General features: G+C 37.4%; 1 protein-coding gene across 3 annotated transcripts in view; it reads right to left on the reverse strand.

Moving 5' to 3' along the window:
• Positions 1 to 25881, reverse strand: part of HPSE2 (heparanase 2 (inactive)) — a 688711-nt gene that overhangs the window by 204261 nt on the left and 458569 nt on the right. For all 3 annotated transcript variants that reach the window (XM_058697425.1, XM_058697426.1, XM_058697427.1), the window contains exon 6: positions 16490 to 16537. In XM_058697425.1, the coding sequence (XP_058553408.1) occupies positions 16490 to 16537 (48 nt within the window). The remainder of the gene's footprint in view (positions 1 to 16489; positions 16538 to 25881) is intronic.

Genomic DNA, 25881 nt, shown 5'->3' on the forward strand with positions numbered 1-25881 from the left:
CAGCCCATAGACTGCTCCCTCACTAGGTTGGTTTTCTTAAGCAAAGGAAGATTGCTGCTGCTGGTGATACCACTGATTTTGCCCTGTCTGGAGTAGAGGCTTTATGCTCTCCTTATGGCAAAACTCTGCTCTTCGTGAAATAAAAACGTCCCCTGTACCACTGGGAAATCACCCATCTCTTCACTCTGGGCATGCCAGATATCCAGAAGGGCATTTTCCAAACCCAGCTGGCCAACTTCCTCTTCACCCCCCTCCTAGTCTGTTAGGCTAACCCCAAGGTTTACAAAATTACCCACACAGAACAGGAAATGCAAATGTTAAACTGCTCATAACGTTTGGCCATATTTTTCATGTGATTCACATTAAAGCATCTTATGTAAAAGTTGAACAAGCATTGAAAAAAGTATACTAATTACAATGTAAGTGAATTGTTAAGAATTATAGAAAATTTGAATTCCTTGACTTCTATAGGCCAAGTTTGGAACTTTAACATAAGTGTTTGTTGGTGGTGGTGCTTTTGTTACTCTTTGTTTCCTTTTATTTACATGAAATGAAGTGGGAATAGAGAGGGGAACAAAGGAAAAATGACAGGAAACAGCCATCCACCTCCGCACCAAAATACCAGCAGAAAACCACAGTTATGCTGCCATCTAACAGTATATTCTGTTTAAGAAACTCCCTGATCCCAGAAACAGCCATGTAACTCTAGACTATAATGAAATTACATCCTGCACATGCTCAAAACCATCCTCCATAGCTTCTAATGACATAAATTTTGTTGTTGTTGTTCTTTGCTTTCTTGAACTCTCAGAGGAGATTTTGTTTTAGAAAAGAGCCTATGGCTTTCAGAGAAGGTGGTGATGGTGATGATGATGGACACAGACATGGTAATATAAGTTTATCAGGACCTCTAGTTTCAGCTGCCATTAATTGGGAGCTGGGACAGGAGTGCCTGACCATTTCTTATCAAAGAGAGGAGAAATCAGCCACTTTTCTTAAGGAGAACAAATGTCTGTCAGGGTAAATGATTCACGCAGAACACTCAGCCCTTTCCAGTGTGACAGTAGCTAGGCTCACTCTCAATCTGTCATCAAGGGACTGGTCATTTCTAAATCTCTTAAGAGAAAAGATTAAGATGCTCTTGGAATCACATACGTGCATTCAATTCTACTTTGCAAACCTTCAAATGGTGAGTATTCCTTGTTTAATTTTTCCAAGAAAAAGGTTAAATACTAAATAATGATAGTAACATAATAACTTTTGTACGGATATCAAGTTTCAAAAGTATTGCTCACAAAGATCATCTGAGATGAGAATGTAGAATATATTACCAGAAATTGAAAATTGGAGATGTCTTCAAATATTTCTATAATATTTGATTATGCTATTCAGGTAGGGTTTGCCCTTGGAAATCAGAGTTTTGATGGTGGTAAATATAACAATGGTTCTATGAGATTCTGGGATCCAGCCACTTGTGAGGTTATCATGTTCTGTAATCCTAGAATCCAAACTCCCAAAGGAGTATAATCAACACTCCATGTAAGCTGAGGAATACAATCAAACAGACGTGCTTACTGCACAAAGTAACCCTGAAAGTCAAACATCCACATTGAGGTAATACAGCTCTCAAAGGGATCAAATGACACCAGAGACAAATGTATCAAGTTGTTGTGGCAACTGATCCAAAGTGTGGTCCAGCTGTTCCCAGTCTGTTTTCCCAACATCAGAGGCTATTCACTCAAGGCAAACCATAAAAATACCTCCTTGCTCATAAAAAAAGACATTCTCTGACTTCTACGCCAGATTGTTCATCTCCTCAGGCCATGGTCTGCCTTTCCCCATTCTTCTGTTCATCAGTGTAGGATCTGGGGAGAAGCCTGCCAACAATTACACTTGGGTTCCCTAATTCAACTGAAAGGCAGGTTACCTCAGAAGAGCAGAGGAACATGTGATTCATCCACCCACAGCCACACACAAACTCAGTTCTCATCTTTTAGGCCCACTGCTTTGGACCAGGTGTTTATACACATCCTGTTGGGGCAAATGCTTTCAAAGTACGTTCAAGGGGAAGCTGATCTATTTCTTTTTTTCTCTATAAAGTAGATTACAAAATACACCTATTAAAAAGAACTGGTGAGGGAAATAGTATAGTGATAGAGTAAGCACTCTTCTCTGTGAACAGACCTCAGTTAAATCCTGGATCATCACTTATTAGCTGTGAGTACTTAGAAAAGATACCTGCTCTCATTTTGCCTTGTCAGGGCAATACTTCTGAGACCATAATGTGCATATGAAACACCTGGGGACCTTATAAGAATGCAGATTCTGACTTAGTAACTGGCCTGTGTTGAGGCCCAAGAGTCTGCATTTCTAACAACTCCCAGGAGATGCTAATGCTGCTGATCTGGACCACACTTTGAGTAGCAAGGTAGTCAGGTCTTTCAGGGATTTAATTTTATATAAAACAGCTAAAACAACGTTTGGCAGATGGAAGGCTTTCAGTTAGTGCTCTTCCCTTTTATTTTCATCATGCTCACCCCACACAATATATCACACAGAACACTATGTATATAGAGCTTCAATTTCTCCAAGGATTTGCAGTTTGAGACAGCCAAAATGGGATTCTAATAACATAAAATCTTTCATTCTTTTTTTTCTAAAATGAAAAGAGACATGGAAAGGAAAAATGGTTCGGCTGGCTGGAAATATTGGAAAGTCCTCCCTAGAAGGTGGCTGTACTTTTGACTGTAGTAACCTTTCTGATAATAAACAATGAAGGAAAGATAAAAGAACTGGAGACATGGGAACAGTGGTCACATCTCCCATTTAGCTTCAAAAAATTTTAATATAACACAGTTTAAAGCTTTTTCATGCCTGCTGCCAAGGAAGGAACTTATTCAGAGACAATAAATATATATTTTTTTACCTCAAAGTAGTATGTATAAAAGTCAAGAGTATGTGTGGAAGAAAACCAGTTTCAAAAAGGCACCATTCCATTCATGTGCTATGTAGATGAATCATTTTGAAAGATTCTGCAACATATTGAACATTTAGAAATGTGACTTCCATAAAAAAATTGAGCAATCATATGATCGAAAGTTACTAAACACTCCTGATTGTAAGTATTATGCTAAACGCTTTACATGCGTCATCGCATTTATCCTCAGAGCAATCTTCCATGGTGGGTAATTATAGAACATCTAAGACCCACTCACACCTTGGAGATCTTGATCTAGCTGTCCCTTCCACCTGGAACACACTTCCTTAGGGTGTCTGCTTAGCTGACTCCCTCACTTCTTTCATATCTTTGCTCAAATGTCACATTCTTGAAGATCACTCTATTTAATACTGTGGTTTGCTCTCCACCCGCCCCCCCCCCCCCCAGCACTTCCTTTATTCATTTAAACCCTATTTAAGACTCAGTGCAGCTAAGGGTCTTGGACATGATAAAAAAGTGTTAGAGCCCGAATTTAAAACCAGACTGTCTGACTCCAGACTAGCCAAAAACTTGTTTAACAGAGGAATAAAGAAAGTAAGCGTGAGGAAGCTGGCATCCACACTTTTCCATTTCCCATGAAGTTGCCAACTAGCATTTCCCCAGGGTGGGCTCCAGGGTGATTGAGACAAGGACGATTGGGACCTGGCACAAAGATAGAAGGGGTGATCCTGGGATTTCAAGCCTCGTAAGTCTCTAAAAGCAGCCCATTTAATGCCCATACATTTAACAGATGCCCTTGATGTAATGCACATAATGTGCCTGGGCAGCTTTAACGAATGACAGATGTTATTAGCTATGCACAAGGCCCTGGACCAGTGTTTTTCAAACTTTTCCTCCTTAGGCAAAGGAGATACCTGTGGAAACCTGGAGATAATGCCATGCCTTTTTTGGGGTTTTGCATATGTGTGTACACTCCAAATGAGAAAGGAGTAGTCCAAATCAACAGTAGCCATGTAAGCCAGTTACCCTGGGAATGGCTGAGGTAAAGAGAGCCACTAATGGTGGCTACATAGCCTTCCAGAATTAGGTTGAGAGAAAAGCTACAAATATCCCTTTGGCTGATGATAAGGAACCTACTACCTGTGTCATAGGTATGATGCCTAATTTACAAAAGAAGTCATTAAGGCTAATGAGGTTCTGACCAACTTGCTTAAGTTCACACAAACAGTAGGTACTAAGGATTTGAATGCAGTCTGCTAGGCAGCAAAATCTGTGCTCTGGATCACTTCTGTAAAGAACTTTACATAAAGTTTGCCCCCAGAAAATGCTCAAGTAAAATTAAATACACACACATGCACACACGCACACACACACACAAACACACCACACACATGCAGCTGTGTATATATAGTCTTCCTAACACAAAGAGCTTTTTGAATTTTCAATTCACTTTAGAAAGTTCTCTTTCTCTCTCTTCCTTTTTCTCTAATTTTGTTTGCAGCCCAGTTCCATATGTCATTTATGGCTTTCTTCCCTGCTTATCCTTTCCTTTTTAAATCCTCTACAGCAGATATTTGTCTAGCACAGCTCTCTCGGGCCCACAAGGATTTTCTTCCAATTGTCATCCTTACTTCCTCCACCAGGAGCGCCTCTCCCATTCTCCCTCCTCTTCTGGAAGAAAGAGAAAAAGCATGGTTTCCAAAGTGATCACTAGAAGGATAAACTCTTTGCTAACTAGACTCCTACTAAGCTCCCCAGGGGGCAGGATCTTGTCTCTCCTTTCTCCCTAGTGTATCCATAGTATCTAGCACAGTGCCTGAACCTGGTAGGTGCTCAATAAATATGTTTTGAATGGATTAATCAATAAAACACAACAGGATTATTCCACAGAACCACCCAGTTTCCTCCTTTGGCTGAAAAGACCATAAGCCAAAGCCTTGGAGCATCTGCAGAATGCTATAAAAATGTTCAGTAATAGAATATGTGCTAAGCATCTGTATATAGTGGACACTTTCAAAAGCACAGAGAGATGGAGAAGGTTCACAGAAAGACAGAAGGGGAAGGAAGAAGGGAACTCACATTTGTAAGAGCTCAACCTATTGAGTGTACTGTGCAAAGTGCTTTTCGTGCATGCCTCACCTAGCCTTCTCAATAGTTCTGTGAGGTAGGCATTAGCTCCACTTAATAGATGGGAAAACTGAAGGATCCCTCTGAAGGATTTACTTCTTCCTCAAGGCCACAAACCTACTAAGGGTCAGAGGGATTTTGTCCAGGACTGTTTGACTTCAAAGCCCTTGTTCTTTCTAACAAACCATAATGCACAGCTCCATAGGTTATTTGCTTCCAAAATAGTGTTTTAAATAAGTTTTAACACTCTTAAAACACTCTTATGATTCACTTACATTGTTAAATCTTGCTTCTATATTTTTTCTAAATAGGGTCCACATTTCATTAGCACTCTTTTCTCTAAAATTGAGTATTGATATGATGGATTCCTTCAATTTTTCCTTTTAAACAGAATCTCTGCTTAACAAGTCATTCTAATGTCCCATTACCCGTGAATTTCCAATAGATGCTATTCTCAGAGTCATTTTGCTCACATTTACTTATATTGTAGGCAAATCTATAGTTGCACTTGCAATGACTTTTTTTAATGTTCATTTTTATGCTTTTAAATGTAGCTAAAAATCTAAATTATAGAATTGATCTCTTGAAATTGATCTCTTTAAGCCTACAGCTGTAGTAGACTCACCATATTTCGTTTTTCTGCAACAGCAGAAGTGAGGAATGATATATATAAGTGCAGACTAAGACCAACAAGAGAAAAGTGCTGACTTCTCTATAAGAGAAAAACTTATTGAAAATTAGATGACTTAAAGTTTTAACTCTGACTACAAGGGGCAGGGATTTTCTGAAGGCCAATTCCCAGGTTAATTTTTCTTACATCTTTTCTCCCATCCACATGTCAGAAAAGAAGCTTCTGAAGAAAGTTTTATGCCAAAAACCCTGGTAATAAATGCATTCTTAGAGATCAGATCTAGGCAGTCAATCTTGATGGCAGTGGCTTCCAGCTTTAGAGTGTGACCAGCATCACCCAGAGGGCATATTAGGGCACAATGCTGGGTCCCGGCCAGTGGCTCTGGGATGACGTTTGAGAATTTGCATTTCTAACAAGTTCCCAAGTGCTGCTGCTGCTGCCGGTCTAGAAGCACACACTGTGTGCTCTCTGCAGTTTAAGTGCCCAGGGGCTACTCATGCTCAATTAGAAAGCTCCAGGGCAGTAGTTCCTAACCCTTACTAAATGTCAGAACCAACTGATGAGCTTCTTAAAAGTACTGATGTCTGGGAAATGCAGCCATAGAATTTTATCCTGTTGGTCTCTGCTATTGCTCACACAGTGAGAACACCTGGGCTTGCCTAACTTGACAAATACTAAAAATGGATTTCATATCTTTTCAGAAATTAATTTTCAAATTTTATCTAAGAATAATCTGAAAGGTTACTTACTTATAAAATGGGAATATTATTTTTTCCCAAGATGACTGTGAGAATGAAACAAGATAAAATATATAAAATATCCCAAAATAGTGTGTGGACCATTACAGGCATACCACATTATTTAGTAGTGTTTTCCCTTCATGGTTCAGCACACTTTTCATGACTGCCAATAAAAGGTTCACTTAAAAAACAATCTGAGAGAAACAAAAGAGCAGACAGCAGAATTTCAGGTTAAATATGGTGGTTTAAAAACAGGCATTTCCTGGGGCACCTGGGTGGCTCAGTCAGTTAAGTGTCTGACTCAGCTCAGGTCATGATCTCGTGGCTTGTGAGTTCAAGACTCATGACGGGCTCTGTGCTGCAGCTCAGAGGCTGGAGCCTGCTTCAGCTTCTGTGTCTCCCTCTCTCTCTGCCCCTCACTTGCTCACATTCTGTGTCTCTAAAATGAATAAATGAATAAATGTTAAAAAATTAAAAACAACAACAACAGGTATTTACTGAATTCTCTCCCAAAACCCCACTAAAACAATGGCAATGCGACCAAAAACAAAAGAAGAAAGAAAACCAAAAGGACATTCACCTACATGATCTCAAAGAACAGGACAGAAAAAGATCACAATAAAGATGTTATTAGAAAACAGAAGGAAGAGGAGGCTGAATTCCCTATCAGTCCCCAGAGCTGGAAGCACAAGGTGTCATCAGGAATAGAAGGGATAGGTGAACTGAAACAGGGCAATTGAAAAACAACTAGATTGTCAGATCCCTACCCTTATGCTACATCAGTGGTTGTTCAAATGTGGTCCAGGGACTCTTGGGAAGCCCCAGGGCCCTTTCGGGGGGGGGGGGGGTCCATGAAATCAAAACTATTTTCATAATTACACAATTATTTGCCATGTTCACTATCATTTTCCCACAAGTGTATAGTGGGGTTTTCCACAGTTCATATGATGTGACAGTGTCACTGCTTTGGTGATTAATGAAACATATAACTCATATTTTCTTGTTTTCTATTCTAGACTTTTCTAAGGGATATTTTTGGTGTATAAGTACATACGCTTTCAAAAGTTAACTCAGTTTGTTCTCAATACTTCTGTATTCTTTATAATCTATTTTCTATTATACCTTCTGTAACCTGTGTAACCCCATCATCATTCAATAAGTTATTTATAAATTCTAATGTTTTTCTTATGATTATGGAAATAAAAACACTTTGTTGTCTTGTGTTGCAATAACATTTTAAAATTATTTTGAAGACTTCTCTAAATTTTAAATTTATAAAAAGCATCTTAAAGAGTAGGTAATCATACTGCATGTGGTGCACCACATAGCTGAGGGACTGACAGAGTCTGTACAATCGACATTACTGAATGCCTGCTGAATGAAGCCGGTAAGTTAGTGAAAGAAATCACCCTAGTGCCACTTCTCAACAATTCAGGAATTTGTTAAATTAAAGATCTAGCTGCAAAGGTGAAGACAAAGTTAATATCTCAGAATATTAATGTCTGTATAAGCCTAAAGATGAAGCTTTTTTTCTTGTATCCATCTAATGTCAACACCAACTAATCATTGATAAAGATCTTTCATGGGAATGACACTAAAATATACTTGGTGTATTGGCGCTACATATAGATAGATGAAATATAGAAAGCGTTAGATAACTTATTTGGTTCTCATTTGTATTGGAAAAACTATGTTGACATTTGAACTGATGGTACAAAAGCAACAGTGGACAAAAGTACACAATCAAGTCAGGAGCAGCAGACTGCTGGGGACTACTGTCACATACTTGCAATAAAACAAAAATGGCAATTTCACTTAATAATTTCTGTGATCAAGTAATAAAACTAATAACTTTATTAAATTTTAACCTGAGTACACATTTAAAAAAATATTCTATATGAATAAATAGAAATAAACATAAAAGACTTCACCTCAACAGCAACTGAGTTGCAAACTGAACTGGTCATGTTTTTCATAGGACAATTTTTTTATTAAAAGAATGACAGGCAAATTTTAGTTGTTCAGACTTGGGTATTTAGAAGAGATTTTTTTTCAAAAATGAACAAAACAAGCATGTCACTTCAATGAAAACAATCAGAACTTGCTGCTGATTATAAATTTTGAGCTGTTAGGTGAAAATGAGAATTTTAGAATATTTGTACCTGCTATCATGAGCTTGTCAGCTTCCCAAACCTTAACAAGGCTTTTCTGATTAGGTCAGTGGTGATATTAATGAATGTGCTTTTTTTTTTTTTTTTTTTTTTTTGAGGTTTCATAATGAAATGTGTTAGCATTTGGGAGATCTGTATAACACATAACTCAGTAAAGCAATATTTTCCAAATGATCAATGCATGATGTTACAGCATCATGCATGGGTAAAAGATATATTCAAAACATAAGACCAACATACTTTTATACATCGGAGTCTGAAAAGTTCACTGATATGGCTTCATATTTCACACTACAACTAACCTTTAGGAAACTATCACTTAACTGAATTTTGGTGTAGTATCTAGAAAAATAGCCATAATAATCTGAAAAAGGTTACTCAAGTAATCCTCCCTTTCCTAGATATGTATCTCTGGGAGGGAAAATTTTCTTCATAATCTTTTTTTTAAAATTTTCTTGAAATGTTTATTTATTTTTGAGAGAGAGACAGAGAGTGAGTGGGGAGGGGCAGAGACAGAAGGAAACACACAATCTGAAGCAGGCTCCGGGCTCTGAGCTGTCAGCACAGAGCCTGATGTGGGGCCCGAACTCATTAACCGCAAGATCATGACCTGAGCTGAAGTTCGATGCTTAACTGACTGAGCCACCCAGGCACACTAAAATTTTCTTCATATTCTTAAACTCAAACAACATATTGCCATAGAACATATAAGAAGACATGTCTGCACATCTTCAATTAAGCTAGGTATTAAAGAGATCTGCATGAATATAAAATAATGCCAATCTCCTCACTTAATTTTTTTTGTTTTTGAGAAAATATAGTTATTTTATAAAATACATTTTTTATGGTAAAATGTAATGGGTTTATTATTTTAAAATAAACATTTAAAAAATTTCTGTTTCAATTCTAATATAGTAAATATCTATAAATATGATTTTCCTAAAAATTATTTTGGGCACTCAATGTTTTTCAAGAGTGAAAGGGTTCTGAGACAAAAATGTTGGAGGACCACTGCCCCCTACAAAGTTAAGAAACTGCTGCATTTCCGATAAAGCAGCGCATCAGCCGTTAAGCCAGAGTCGGAGACACCATGCACAGTTGAGGTGGGGTCAACCATACTGCAAACAAGAGGAGTAAAAAGCCTACATAGTAAACAATAAGATATCTAGTCCCCTTCCTCAAATGTGAGAATACCTGCTGACTTATATTTCTGAGATGAGAGAAGGGAGAATTCTTCTCTGGAAAAACTAAATTACATAAGAGAAAAAACCAACAGATATAGACAGTTAAGAGTACCCTAATATAACAACCCAGCCAGATCACCCTACATAGACCCCCATTATTAAGAAGAAATATCCATAAACAAAAATGTCCAATCAGCTTTACATGCCTCTTTCTTAAATATGAGTAGAGATCCAAGAATCATTTGACATTTGAGGAAAATCTTTAATGTGAAAGACAAAAACCAAAATAAAGAAATGGCAGAAGGAGAGAAGAACATAGAGGAAACAATTTAATACAGAAATCATAAAAAAAAATATTGGAGAAAGAAAGAAACAAAAGAAGGAAGGAAAGGAGGGAGGGATGAAGGTGGGGAGGGAAGGAATAGAAAAGAAGAAAAGGAGCAAAATAAACAAACACCTAAAGTTGATATCCTCAGAGAGAAAACAGAAGATAACTGCATCCAGAAATAAGTAAATAAGTAAAGGAGAGGTCATTAATAGGAAGGCTTGAGGAACAAAAAGAGCTTTTGGAAATTAGATATATGATAACAGAAATGAAAATTTCAACAGAAAATTTAGATGATTAAGTAGATTTATCAGAAAACAGAAGAAAAAGAAAGGAGAGAAAATATATAACAATTAGAGTACTATTTGAGGAGTCCTGATATCTGACTAGCAGAAGTTCCAGAAAGAGAAAGCACAAAAAATAAAATGAAGAAAATTATCAAAGAAAAAAAGATCAAGAAAATTTCCCAAACTGAAGGGTATGAATTTCAGATTGAGAGGATCTACATCTAGTGAACAGAATATAAAGACAGTTGCATAAAGGATCACTGGGGACAAGGAAAAGATCTTAAATGTACCAAGAGAGAGAGAAAAAAAAAAAAACAAGGCAAATAAAAGAACTGGAGATTAAAAAGGCATCGGATTTCTCAACAGTTACAGGAAAAACTAGAATAAAATGGAATTAAAGCATCAAAATCTGAGGGAAATCTGTATGCATCCAAAATATAAATCAAACTCTAATACAAGGTCTCAACATGTTTACCCCTCATTTATCTTTTCTCAGGAAGTTCCTAGAAAAAAAAAATGTTCCACCAAAATGAGGGAGTAAACCTCAAAAAAAGGCATGGATCCAATAAATAAAGAGAGTCAAAAGGAATCCCTACAATGATGGTGAAGGGAGATCCCAGGACAACAGCTGTGCAGGAAGCACTGAGATCAACCCAGTCCAGATGGGATCAGAGGAGGGATGGCTTCAGGACAGCAGGACAAGGACAAGATGAAACTGATGGCTACCTGGGGTGTCTGGATAGAGAGAGAGAGAGAGAGAGAGAGAGAGAGAGAGAGAGAGAGAGAGAGGAGGTTTACCCCTCTGGTACAGAGTTTAGGGATGAATTAGGGATAGATTAATAGGAAACTAGGTGAATGAAAAAGAGACAGTTATTAGCTCCAGGGAAAACAGGAAGTTGTGAAAGAAAGAAAGAAAATAACCATAGCACACTACATTCTCTGCTGTGAGTCATATTTACATAGTAATAAAAATGTGAATGCTGAACTCTGATCTAACCAATACTTCGATATAAAATATTGGAAGATGGGGAAAGTAAAGTATTTCAGCATATGAAGAGCTAGAGAGGTATGAGAGCTAAATTCTCATATTCCATAGTAGGAAGTTTATAGATAATATTTGAACTGGAAAAAAAATCAAGACATAGCAGCATCAGACTGTTGTTTAGAAATATGGAAACAAATAGAAGTGGCTAAAATTGTGACATTTGTTTCTGGAGAGGTGAATATGGGGGTGAGAAGGGTGGAGCTGGGTACTGATGGTTTCTATTATAAACAAAAATGCAATATGTGCTTATTACAGAAAAATAGAAAAGTAAAAATGGGAATAAAAGAGTCTCAATACTCCCTACATCTAAAGATAAACACTATTAACCTACTAGTGCCTTTTGAGTTTATGTGAATTTTTATATATTATTGAAGTATGATTTGTATATTTTATATTTTACTTTATTCACTTAACAAAAGCATTTTCCCAATTCTTATGTTTTCCACATAAATATTTTCACAGCAATTTATTATATTATATAATAGATACCATTATTTAGTGTAACAATTTAGGCTTTTCCACAATATTTTATTATAAAAAATTTCTAACAGAGACAGGTAGAAATATATAGTGTATATAGTGTGTGTGTGTGTGTGTGTGTGTGTGTGTGTGTGTGTGTGTATATATATATATATATATATATATATATATATATATAAAATGTATAGTGAAAACCGTAGGTCTACCACCTAGGTTCTACAATTAACATTTTACTACACTTTCTCTATATCACATTTATCAATCTATCACTCTATCCATTCATTGATCCATTTTATGTTTTTAAGCATTTCAAAGTAAGTTGTAGACAACACTTTATCAGGCATATTGTTAACTAGAGTTAACATCTGTTTATAGTTCTTTTTCTTAAGTAAATTTTACATATATAATGATATGCACAAATCTTAAGAATGCCATTTGATGAATTTTAACAAATGCACATTCCTATGTACCCAAATCCCCTATCAAGATTACAATCATCCCAAAAAAATTCCTCATGTGCCCTTCCCTCTCAATCCATATCCCTACCCTCTACAACCTATAAAAGCAATGTTCTAATTTTTAAAACTTCATATAATTGCAATATAGAAATGTTCTTTTTAATATAAGTCTTTTTCCACTTAGCATAATGACTCTGAGATTCATCCATGTTGTGGAGTATATCATTAGTTTGTTCTTTGACCTTGCTGAGGCACATTCCTTTGTATGAATACACAACAGCTTGTTTAATCTATTCTGTTGCTGATGGACACCTGGTTGTTTCTAGTTTTTGCCTGCTATGAACATTCTTTATTTTTTTAATGTTTATTTATTTATTTTGAGAGAGAGAGTGAGAGAAAGAGAGAGAGAGAGAAAGAGAGGGAGAGCTGTGGGGGGGGGGGCAGAGAGAGAGGAAGATAGAGGATCTGAAGCAGGCTCTGCTCTGACAGCAGAGGGCCCAATGTGGGGCTAATTCCATTACCTAAGTTATCTCAGGGTTTCTATTTATTGCTCATTCTTTGGCCATGGGTCACATTTTTCTGTTTCTTTGCATATCTAGTAATTGTTTAATTGTATACTGTGAAGTGTGGATGATATTTTATAGAAACAGAAGAGTGTTTGTTTTGGATCTAGCAGGAAGTTGGATGAACGGCTGATCATCCAACTTGTGGCAGCTTCAGTTTATGCTTTGTTAGGGTGAATCTGTTTTGGCTATACATTAGAATTAGGGAAAATCCTTTGTCCCAGGACAAGACTTTCCTCATGAGGCATAACTCCTAATTTTCACTGGAAAGCACAAGGTGTTTATCAAGTCTCTCTAAATCTGTGAAATTCAAGTTCCAAGCTGTCCCTCATGTGACAGACTGCAGCTGAAATCACTCTTCAACTTTTTCAGGTTTCCAGAGTCTCCCTTGAATATGCACATTTCATGGATCAGGCAAAGATCTGAAGGAAGTTTATGTGCATATTTGGTGTTTTGCCCATAGCTCCTTCTTTCTGAGATTTCTACCTTCTGATTCCTTCTGAGATCTCAAACCAATATAATCATGTATTTTGTTTGAGTTTTAGCCACAACATACTGCATGGATTCTTAAGTAACCACAGATCTCACTAGTATCATTCACTTCTTTCAAGGATTGAATAACTTTTTCCAGTTTTTGCTGCCTTTTGGTCGCTCTCCAGTGTGTGTGTGTGTGTGTGTGTGTGTGTGTACGCGTGCGTGTGTGTGTATTATTTATTTATTATTTATTTGGTCCAGATTTAGCACTGATAACTGATACAAACTACTGCACTACTTCTGTAGTTGGAGCTTCATCCCAGTAACTCTTGCTGGGTTGGGCAGGACCAATCATTAAGTCATGTATCTTCTACTCAAAATCCAAGAGCATGAACTTTCAAATCAAAACAGGCTAACTATATAGACCTATTTATTTATTACTTCGGACTCAGGGTTCTTGTTCAAGCTCCAAGCTCAATATTCCAGTACTGAATTGATTCTTTTGGCTACCTATATATCGATATATATTGGCAAATTCTATGTTCTTTTAATTTTTTCTGATAATGACTCTTGATTTCTTTACATTATTAAGAAATTCACCTCGACATTTCTCAGGGTTAGAGAAACATGGTATTTGGCTTTAATTTTCATTGAATTCTCCTGGCCAGGATTTCCTGGAATTGTTCCATGACTACTCCAAGTCTTGATTGAAAACTATGGCTGGAAGGGATAAATGGTGGATTCCAGGTGCTACTGGTTGTCCCCAGATGAGTGCTAGTCCTGGAGCCAAAAGAAACACAACCCCTTGCCTGCTTTGGGGGGTATTTTTAGAGTAGTTGCAAACACATGACATTTATCTTGAGAAGTGGCCAGTATTTTAAAAATAGCTAATAAACAAAATATATTTATAAAAATTTTATTTCTCCACTATAAACAAAATACTGTGCTCACTTCATTCCATTTGTGCTATGGAAAGTGTTTGAATATGGAAGAAAAACTTTTTCCAATCCTCCTTGTCAGTCATAGTAACTGAGTAAGCGTTACATTCTTACCCAATAGTTTTCATACACTGATCTCTTAATTTCTCCTCATAAACACTGCAAATTCTTCAAGCTCCAGCCTTTACACTACATTATCCAGATAGCCTTTGATTAAAGACAGTGAAGAGAATTTGAATTGCCCAGTAGAATGTAATGTTTTCAGTAAAAAAAGCATTGTTGTGTAATCAAAGTAGTAACAGTTAAGAGAATAGCCCTTGGAGTGAGACAGACTCAACTTTAAGTTCACAATCTGCCATTTACTGTGTAATGTTTGGATTTTCTACAACTTCCTTTAAGTTATGTAAGAGATAAAAGTATCCCCAAACTCATTTGGTTGCTGTGAAGATCAGTTATGGTAAGGCATAAAAGGTTTACAACAGTTCCTGCCACATTATGATCATCACTATTGTTATCTTCTCTCAGTAAAGGCCCAATAAACAATAGACTAAATAAGAATTTTGGAACTAAATGATATTCTGGTGGAACAGAAAAACACACAAATTACAATAATAAATTAAGAGAAAAATATAAGTTGTATAAAGTACCATGGAAAAAAAAGAGCTAAGAAAGAAAATTAAACACAATCTGTTTCAGATAGGATCATCAGGGAAGGCCTCTCAAAGAAGATAACATGTCAGTTGAGTATTTAGAGATGAGAAGGAGCTAGCCACATAAACAAATAGGACAACAGCATTCTAGGCAGAGACAATAGCACATACAAAGATCCTGAGGAAGACATGCATGTGAACCTTCTAAAAAATGAAAGACCATTATCGTGTTGGGACAGAATTAGTAAGGTTAGGGTGGTACTAGAGGTCAAACTACTAGAAGCAGCAGAGGTCAAACACAAGGCACCTTCCTTATAGGACAGAGTAGAGAGTTTGGCCTTTTGTCTAAGTGCAAAGGGAAGCCACTGAGGGGTTTTAAACATGGGGAAGACAAGATCCTTAGACCTACTCAATCCATGACTCACAAAACAAACTGAAGGAGGATAAAAATTTCTGGAAACCTTTAGAACTTGATGTTTAGAGAAACTAAGTACAAATGGCTAATAAAATATTTTCCATTATGATTGAAGTTATTGATTGCTAACAGTCAAAAATCCTTTTGGGATAATTAATGAAGATTTCATCCACTGTTCTTGCTTTCACAACTGTCATGCATCCCAAAGGATACTGTGACCACTTAAAACAGAGGAAGTAAATGTGTTAGGCAGGTAGGTTTAGAGTCACTGAGAAAGGTGGTCATAGTTGACAGCTATGAGGGCCCAGAATAGGAGCACATGTCTGAGCCGTGGGGACTACATTAGATGAGAGATGACCTGGAAGATGCTGTGGGATAGAATTCTTACAAAAAGGAAGGGCAAGATTCCAGTAAAAAATTGGTGAGACATTGTGAGATACTGACATGCCAGCACAAATACCATAAGGAAACTTAAAATTAATTTATGTATCTGATAATTATCTTTACAAATCAAGATACCCTTAAGGTAACAGGTCTTTCCCACTGTAAGCTTCTTCCTGGAATACTGGGGTTTATCTTCTCTTGAGGCTGTTTCATTCCCTTCATATTCCATTTTTTAAAATTGCTTCATGTTAGTAACACTCTAGGCACTATTTAACACCACTGCCATTACCATAATGAAGTGTTGTTATTTTTCACATGATATGTTGACTATTGAACACTACTTCCTCTCTTAAGGAAATTTATTCTCAAGGAAAAGCTCAGATGAGTGGTGGCATGCTCAGATTCCCATTACCTGTTCACTGATGACATATTAATTTAAAAGTGTCCATAATAGCTGAGCTTTTAGTGTTTTTTAAAAAAAATTTGCAACAACAAAACAAAATTATATTCCCATGAGATAGTATGCATCATAAGAACAGCTTTGGAGTTAGTTTTAACTTTTTCTCTTGGAGGATAGAGAGTGGCTTATTAGATGTCAGGTATAAACTTCGTAACAACTTATTATCTCTCATTTCACAGTAGCTGATAATAAGTAAGAGCAAAAATGGTGAATACCTACTGTTGCCAGGTAACTGCATCCACTGTGCTTCCTGCCACCTTCATGAATCTATAAGGAACAGAAAGAACAAATAAAATAAGCTGAGACATAGATCAGGCCAATCTTTGGGCTGAGAGTCCACAGCCACAATTATGGCCTATCTGGAGTTACTACAAGTTAAAGTATACAGAAGGTGAAGGTAAGGGTACTTTCAGCTCTCCACATGTCCTTTACCATCTAGAAATCAAGACCCCAGTACAGCATGCTCTCTATGTCTGTCTTCCCAAGCCCTTGCCTGATGGCTTCCACATCACTTTCCCGATGAACAAAATTTCTCTCTCCCATTTTCTATTCTCTGAAGACTCTGAAATCTGCTAGGAAACAAATAAACAGTAACATTTCCCAGAATGATACCACAATAGATAGATGCCTTTGAAAAACCTTAGTCCTCTCCTTCTGAAGAGAGCATGGCAAAACCCAATTTAGTTATGTAAGTATAAAGCACTATCAAATACACCCCAGGGATGGCTTCCATGCCTATCTGAGTGTAGAAAACTGAATACCACACAGAGAAATCTTTTTCTTTTTAGTGTTTCAAGTTTTTATTTAAATTCTAGTTAGTTAACATACGGCGTTATGTTAGTTTCAGGAGTAGAATTTAGTGATTCATCACTTACATACAACACAGAGACATCTAACTATTTCTGAAGCAGTGAAGTAGAGGACTGAGTGTCATCTGACATTTGCTCAGCTCAAAAGGGAAACCAGACCTGTTTCCTCACAAAACACACAGCAAAGCCTTGCTTTATTAATCACCCAGCCTTCTATGCTTCTACCAAAACCAAAGAACTGGGAAGAAGCATACAAGGCCCCACAGATGCCACAAGGTGTCATAAACTTCAAGTCTGTGAATGACCCAACTACCTACTTGTCTCCATTATCTCCATCCACATGTTCTGAGGCCATCTGCTGTCAAAGCCATTGTTACTATTTGAGACAGTTACACCCAGATACAGGAAATCAAAAGGAGTTTCTTAGTTCTTCAAGATATTCCTTTCAACCCTGAGACCCTGGAGGGGAGCTCTTCTTCAGACAGAAGCACTCTTCCATCAGTACATCATAACCAAAGAACTCTTTCGCTAAGAAGGGAGACAGTGTTTTGTCAAGAAGGTCCTATCCCACCCTATCCCACCCTATCCCAGCACAATCTGGCAGGGAGACACATGGCAAAGGGGTTGCCATGTGCTGCCCAAACAGAGGCTCTGCTTTGTCATGATGGTGGAAGAGTACTTAATCTTTGCAGGACTGAAAGAGAGAGAGAGAGGATGCCAGTACTGCTGTTTAGCATTGCAGTGAACTTTATAAAAGATGACAAAGAAGGAGAGGGAGATGGGGTCGATAGGAGAAAGAGTATGGGAGAGGAGGGGAAGGGGAGGAGGTGGCAGCTTGGTTCTTGTCTGTACGGCTTTGTCTGTTTTCTCCAGTACCATTTAGTAGTCCAGGAGCAAGAATATGGGAAATGGAACATAGCCGTGATCAAGGAATGGAATTGGTTTGATGTGTAAGACCAAAATGTAAATGGAGATTGAAGGGAATGAGTACCTACTTAGTACCAGCCATTCACATGTGTTATTTCTTATAATTCTCAAAACTCTTTTGCTTGGGAAGACGGTTATTATTGATTCCATTATACGAATTACTAACTTCTCTCCTGGCTGGAGAAAGAGTGTCTCCAGACATCCCAAACAGCCCATTTTTATGGAGTTATGCCACCCCTCTTAGTAGCACTTCTTGGGAAGCAGGGCATGACGAAGCAAAGCAATAAATACAAGCTGGAAAATTTTGAAAATAGAAATATTTTATGTAAAATTGTCTTAATTTACATATAAAATAACCATAATAAAAATAACACTAACATTTATAGTGATTTATCATTATAAGATGTTTTTTAGCTTCTTGTAGATATAATTTCACATAGCCTCAAAACCACCTGGTACGTGGTGAATATTTCTGATTTATGGTGCAGAAGGCTGAATCTGGTAGAGGTTATGTGACTTGCTCAAATTCATAGAGCTAGTGTGGACTAAACCCAGGTTCTCTGACTCCAAGCCCTACCCTCTTTCAAGGATTCTATGCTGCCTCCAAGCTGTTTTCACTGAGGCCAAGAAGTACAGTAGAACTCTAAGATGCAAATAATAATAATAATAATAATAATAATAATAATAAGTTGAATTCTTGCCTTGAGAAAATACTAGCAATTTGCCTTCTTTGCTTGTTGGCTTCCTCTCAGACTTGAGCATTTCATGCCTATTTGTAAGAGAATATGATGAAGCAGGTATCAAAAGTGACTGACCAGGGGCCTCTGCCATACTACAACCACCCTAAAGCCAAGAAGAAAGACCCAGAGACCATCAGCTATCAGAGTTTCTGTTGCTGTACTACTCGTACAAACTAATTGCTGTGGGACAGCAAGTCAAGGGAGCAGTTAGCTCTACCTTCTGTGGTGTTATAAGAGAGATAAACATTGAGAAAAGCTTTACACTGCACATGATACTGAATATGGCATTGAAAGAAGGGTAGGATTTTGCCATGAAGAGCAGGCCAGACATAAGAACAGCCTGAGCAAAGCAAGGTAGAAGCAAGGTGGTGTGTTCTCAGGAGTCCAACATGACTGGATGTTAGAGGACAGGTAAGGGAATGACAGGAAGTCAGGCTGGTCAGGTCACTAGCTGCTAGCCTATGATGCTAACAAGTCTGGTCTCTCCCCCTTAACAACTAGGTACAAGTTCAGCTCCTATTTATCTTTGTAGGACTAGTACCCAACATAATATTGCAAAATACAGCTGGCTCTTTCTTCACATATATTTGTTGGATTTATCCTGTGTCTAAACAAATGAGGGAGTATCAGGATCAGATTTGAGTTTCAGGAAGATCACTCTGGCTATGGTAAATGTGAAAGGTACTACTGTGGACAAACAGGAAGGAGATGACTGCAGAGAGATGGGAGGCTTGGAATGTAAGAATGAAAAAAGACCCACCGAGTAACACTGATGGAGCACTCAAGAAGTTGATGGGCAACCCAGGAACAGACTTTTGATGCTGATGTTGGTGAATATATTCCAATTCTCTTGAAAATGCCTCAAAGAACTGGAAGTAAATAGTCACTGATGATAACAGCTATGCATTCACAAGAAAATTAGGAGGAAAAAAATATCATCAGTGCCCTGCTTGGCTAAAAGGGTCTGGGCTGGGTAGGCAATATGGAAGACACCTGGGGTGCCTGGGTGATCAGTGGGTTAAGTGTCCAACTTTGCCTCAGGGCTTGATTTCCTGGCTCTGAAGTTCCAGCCCACATCGGGCTTTGTGCTGACAGCTCAGAGCCTGGAGCCTGCTTCAGATTCTGTGTCTCCCTCTCTCTCTGCCCCTCACCCACTTGCACTCTGTTTCTCTCTCTCTCAAAAAAAAAAATTAAAAAATTAAAAAATAAGAACTCATCTAATTTGGTGTCTTAAAAGTTGGAAACTTGTTCTTCATGATACTATAATCTGGGGATCCTCATATGTATTGGATAGTTTGTTCTGCTGTAGGTTGATAATTAAGTCCTTAAGTAACTTTCCATTATTAAAAGTAGCAGTATAAAAAGAGTGGGAAAACTAGAGTCAGGAACATTCAAAGTAAGGCTAATATTCTCCCCCCACAACCTACCCCATATTCCTGAAAGAAAATCTATAAAATCTATAATTAAATATAAAATATATTGGACCCTTATATAGAATATTATAGTTTACAGAGAAATATTTTTAAATTGAATAAAGGAAAAGACCTACCATGATCCTGGATAGGAAAATCAATTATCCTTCCTAAACTAATTTATGGGTTTAATGAAATTCTAATAAAAAAACCCAGCAGATATTTTTGAAACTTTGAAAAATCATTCTAACATTCATCTCGAGGAAGCCAAGAATATTCTTAAAAAATGGAATAATGAGGGGACATTTATTTGATCTACCATATAATAAAATATACCATAAACTCCACAATTATTAAAACATTCCTAGGAATTAGAAAGGAGATCTTAGGAACTAATAAAGAGATTAGGAATTAGTAAGGAGACCTATGGAACAGAACAATTTTTTTTAAGTTATACATACGAATTTATTACATGGAAAAGAATTTTAGTATATGAAAAACTGAAGCATTTTTTTAATGATGCTATGTGATTTGTGGCTATTTGGGGGAAAAAATTAAAGTCAGATCCTCACTTAAGATCATATTTTGTATAAGAAATCAAAATAGTAAAATATGGTTTAGTTTCATTATATTTAGAGAATATTTCAATTACAATGTAATATTTAGAAACAAACGATATTATTATCTTTAGTAGTATATTGAAGCAATAGAAAAGCTGTTTTAGCTAACTTTGAGGAAATGCCATTATTAAATATGTATTCACATGAAAATTGCTATAAACTACGTTCTTCCTTTTTCCCTCCTAGCCAAATGATGAAACCAACTTCAAACATATGGAAGCATTTCTACACTTATTCTGAGGAGCAAAAATCTAATTCACAAATAATGTCAAACAAAATATGCATTTCCCAATACTACTAAGATGACCAAGCATACCCTTATTTTTTGAGAAGTATAAAAAACTTATCTCAAATGAGGGAAATGTTCTGTTTTCAGAAGTCTTTGATATATATTTTTAAAACTAAAATACAAAAAACAACCACAGAAATAACACATAAAGGAAATTAATTAGACAAAACCCCAAGGAATAGACATTACTGAGTCTGGGGGCTTCCCCCCACCCCCATGCTCCTTCCCTGAAAATTAGGGCTCTCTGTAACTACCCTATATCTGTATCATTTCTATACTTTGTTTTTATATCTATATTGGCACTGTGGAAGGTAACAAGTCCAAAAAGATCATCATTTTCTTTGTTCAAATTTAACACTGATGGATTCTTCTGCTCTCTAGTTCTGCGTGTTTCTCAGAAACTAGCCCAAACCACATAAATGAGTGACTTCAACACAGCTGCAGAATGCTCAGCAATGGTAATATTAGAGGTGGAATAACATGCACACAGACTAGTGCTGTCAGGAGTGAAATACCACTGGGAAAGTGAAATTCCGTTTAGTGTCTGGTATTATCCAAGGATTTTCAGCCATCTACTTCCATTCTAATCCCTAGATTTAGGTCTATGAATGTATAAGTAAAAGATGACCCAGGATGTGAATAACAAAAGGGGAAGATCTCGGTTTTCCAAAGTTGGATGTCTCCACACCTGAATTATGAAGACAGAAATCCTGGATGATTATCTCAGAGAACAAGAGATGTCTGCCCTCATGCTGACACCTAGTTGTGCAAAGGATAAGAGAGGGAAAGGGCAAAGACTTATATCAAAGGAAATTGGCCAGTGCCAGGCAGACCTTTCAGTATTGGGAGGATCTTTCCCATTGGAGCCAATCTGCTGCTATGGAAAAGAACAAAATATCCCCTTTCATTGTGAGAGTTCCTTTCCTCCCCCAAGAGATCCCAAATCTGGGAGAATTTCTTTCCTTTGTTATCCACCTGCACATATGACGTATCTGAAATATTGTTGAGCCTTCTCTCCCAGGGCATATCACAGCTCTCTCTTATAATAAGGCACATCTTTACTCATGGTCTTTGGGGTTTGATTTCTACTTTTGGACCACAGAATGCAACCCTAAAAACTGGATTCTGAATTTTGCTCCCAGGAAGGAGGATAAATCCTTCACAGGGAACTGGATGTCTAAAATAGGTACGAACTTCAATATGACTGTGGCAGTCTGATCTTTTTTCCCTTGTCCACAAAGAGAACTTTGGTTATGTAACTAGCATGAATAAGATATGACAGCCATTCTGCACAAAGCCTAGGAAAAACCTGTGAGAAAATTATTCATCTTGAGTTATAGCAAACCAGGCATCTTCTATTTGGTCCAAAGCCACTTACTTTTCCATGGCTAATTATATATTGAGCTATATATACTAGGCACTGCATAGAACAAATGATATATTAATACATCTCTTTCTCTTTCTGTTTCTTTCTCTTTCCCTCCCTCCCTCCTTCTTCCTCTTTCTCCCTCACTTCCCTTTTTCTCCCCACTCCTATTTATATATAATATTACATGGGCAGTAAGCTGATAAATAGCATGGCTATATGTTCATTGACTTTAATAACTAGTGCAATTCTCTATTTAGGCTTCCCTTCTGGCTTACAATTCCTTCAATTTGATAGATTTATAGAGCTTTTAATATACAGGAACTTGAGATGGATGAGATTCTTCAACCAATCTTTCTTGCCAATAAAAGTCACATCCAAGAGGTTTAATTTAAGGGCAAACTTGAATGAAAAAAAGGAAAAAAAAAAGTTGGCTATCATTTATTGATTAACAGGCATTTGGTAAGTGGTTTACATAATGTACAGCCTTGTAAGTTCTGTATTATCACTTTAATTTTATAGATGAGGAAACTGTGCTCCAGATCACCCAGGTAATAAGTTGCAGAGCTGAGATTCAAACCTAGTTCTGAGTCTAAAGCCCTTGTTTTAACCATGTAGAGATAGCAAACTTGTGATGTGTATAGTGCTGCCCCCTTTTTCTGAGCCCATGGAAGATATTGGTAATAGATCTCAATACTGTCTCACTAATCTGACAATTGACCTAAGAATCCTTCTCAAGACATGTTGCCAGGCACTCTTACCTGGAACTGGCCCCCAGGATGAAGCCTATTTGCTGCTAATGGGGAGTTAAAAGGAGGGAGGCTATAGGACCATGTTTGGAACAAAATGGAGGCAGATGTGAGATAATAATATATAAGGGCAAAATAAGTTTGCTTGATTAAAATGAAGGCAACTGGCAGTGGACTGGGGGATGATGAGAGAAGATACTGAAACAGATCTGGAAGGCTATGGTTGGAGCTGGAAGGTGCTGGTTAGGGGAGTGTTATTACAGACACATCTTGACTGTCTAAAATGTTGCTAAGGAAGTCATAAAGGCTTGGATTCAAGCAAAGAAGGCCTGATATGATTTGCCCTGGCTGTGGAGCCTGGTGGGAAGAAGGAAAAATGCATCAAGATGTCATGATAAATTTCACATGTAAAACTAAACTTTCCAAAAGCTCAAGCCTTGGTATGAAGCTGAGTCCAGAAGAGTGAACAGTGTTGAACTAAGGTGGGAAAGGATTCTATTTTTTCTAGTATGCTAGATCATGTGGCTCTATTAAAAAATGAAGATTCAAGAAAAAAGTACCATAGAGTAGAAAGACCACAGGCCTAAGGAGTCAGACAGGTATCTGATTTAAGACTTGGCTGCATAGCTTATGAGCCATGTGGCCTTGGGCATGTTGTTTAATCTCCCTAAACCATTTCAAATGGAAGGTAACAGCACCTATTTCTCAAAGGCCTTGTGAAGATTAACAAGATAATATGAAGGAACAAGGGTACTGCCCGGTATACTGTTGACACTCAATAAATGTGAGTTTGGTAAATAATTTAACATCTGTGCACCTCCATTCCTTTATCTGTAAAACAAAGATATTAAAACTCATTCTCCTATACTAAAAGGTAGTGATTCTCATGGTTTGGTGTGCAAAGGATGCCTTGGAGTTGCTGTTCAAAATCCTATCTAGGTCCCATCACCCAACATTCTGGTTTGGTAGGTATGCACTGGACCTTAAGAAACATGCAGCATTTTAAAGAAACTCTCTAGGTGCTTCTAATGCAGCAGGACCATAGGGCATACCTTTGACAAATTCTGATCTTAGTAGCACCTGTTAGGGTAGGCCATTCTTGGAAGAGAAAGTAGAGTTCTAAGGGACAGTAGAAGAAGAAAAAAATGAGAAAAGAAATGGAAAAAAAGGAAGTGAAGAAGAATATTTTCCAAGACCATCTGTGTCAAATCTAAGTCTATGTCCCAGGACTCTAGCCTCCTTCTTCAATGTTTTTTCTAATCCCCATCTGACTTCTCTGACTCTGGAGGAAGAGAAAAACATCCTTCATCATAATGGCAATAATTGATAGCCTTGGGCTTAGGGAAGGAATTGGGTTGTTTCTCTAATCAGGAAAGAAGTCCTTTCCAGAAAAAAAAATAAAAGAAAGAAAGTTTAGTAGTAGTAGTCGCTAACACAATGCTTAGCTAGGGAGCAGACCCTTGCAGTAGCCAATGCTTCCTTGTTAATGAGTACTGAACAGCTGCTGGGGGCCTTTCCTCTCTAGAGGCAGAGATGGAAACTCTCTTCTTAGGAACTAAGAGGAATAAATTGTTCTCTCCTCTTGTAGTTTGGTCAAGTCCTATAACTCTTTCACAGTTGAAATAAAACAGAACAATTATTAGGAATAACATTATAATAATTACCCTGTACACCAAATTGTCCCCAGCTGTGCATCTTCTCACTCCAAATGAGAATGTGGTGGTTTCTATGCAGGAGGTGGAGCTGTGATCACCCTCATTATCCTGACATGTTTTTGTAACTAATCTTTCTCGTTTCCATCTCAACTCAATTCTCTAAACTTCTAGGAAAGCTACATAAAGTTATATGCAAATAAAACAGGAAAAAAACCCACCTTTCCATCCTTGAAATATACTTATTCTTAACAATTATGGCTGATATTCCTTTTGGTGTCAATTGTGCCAAGAACTTTAAATTCATTATTTCATTTAACTCTGCAATAAACCTAAGAAATAGGCTCAGTAGATTGAGCGTCTGACTCTTGGTTTTGGCTCAGGTCATGATTCCAGGGTCATGGAATCAAGTCCCACATCGGGCTCTGCACAGAGCATGGAGCCTGCTTAAGATCCCCCCTCTCTCTCTCCCTCTGTCCTCTCCCCCACTTTCTCTCTCTCTCTCTCAAATAAATTAAAAAAAAAAAAACAAAAACAAAAACAAAATAAAGAATAGGTAATTTAATTAGTCCCATTTTATAGAGGAGAAGATTGAGGTTTTTATAGACCTTAAACAATTCCTCAAGATGACCTAATGAGTCACTAACCTGGGTGTCATCTAGTTACAAAGTGCATGCTCTTCACCATCCTGCTATTTTTTCCCTAATCCTACTCACCATAGTAGAAAACAGACTGTTGTTTCAATGTCTTTATGGAGAAAGGGACCCATGAAGTAAAAAACATGCATACAGCTCACAAAAGTCATAATGGGACCCCAGTAATATGAACACAGAGTGGTTTTCATCTTTACCTATAGAGCCTTCATTACTATCTATGCTTGAAGTGTTAAGTGGAGTCCATAAATCAGCATTAGGCTTAGTAGAAGAATTTGACACAACTCAAGATAGAAATTCTGGACATAAAAAGGCAATTTTTCTGTTTCTGGTTTGTAGACCATTGAGCATATAGCATAGATCATGTGGTCTGCTGTGATGGAGAAGGCCATTA

Source organism: Neofelis nebulosa, chromosome 13, assembly GCF_028018385.1.
Source record: "Neofelis nebulosa isolate mNeoNeb1 chromosome 13, mNeoNeb1.pri, whole genome shotgun sequence".
NCBI classification, from domain to species: Eukaryota; Metazoa; Chordata; class Mammalia; order Carnivora; family Felidae; genus Neofelis; species Neofelis nebulosa.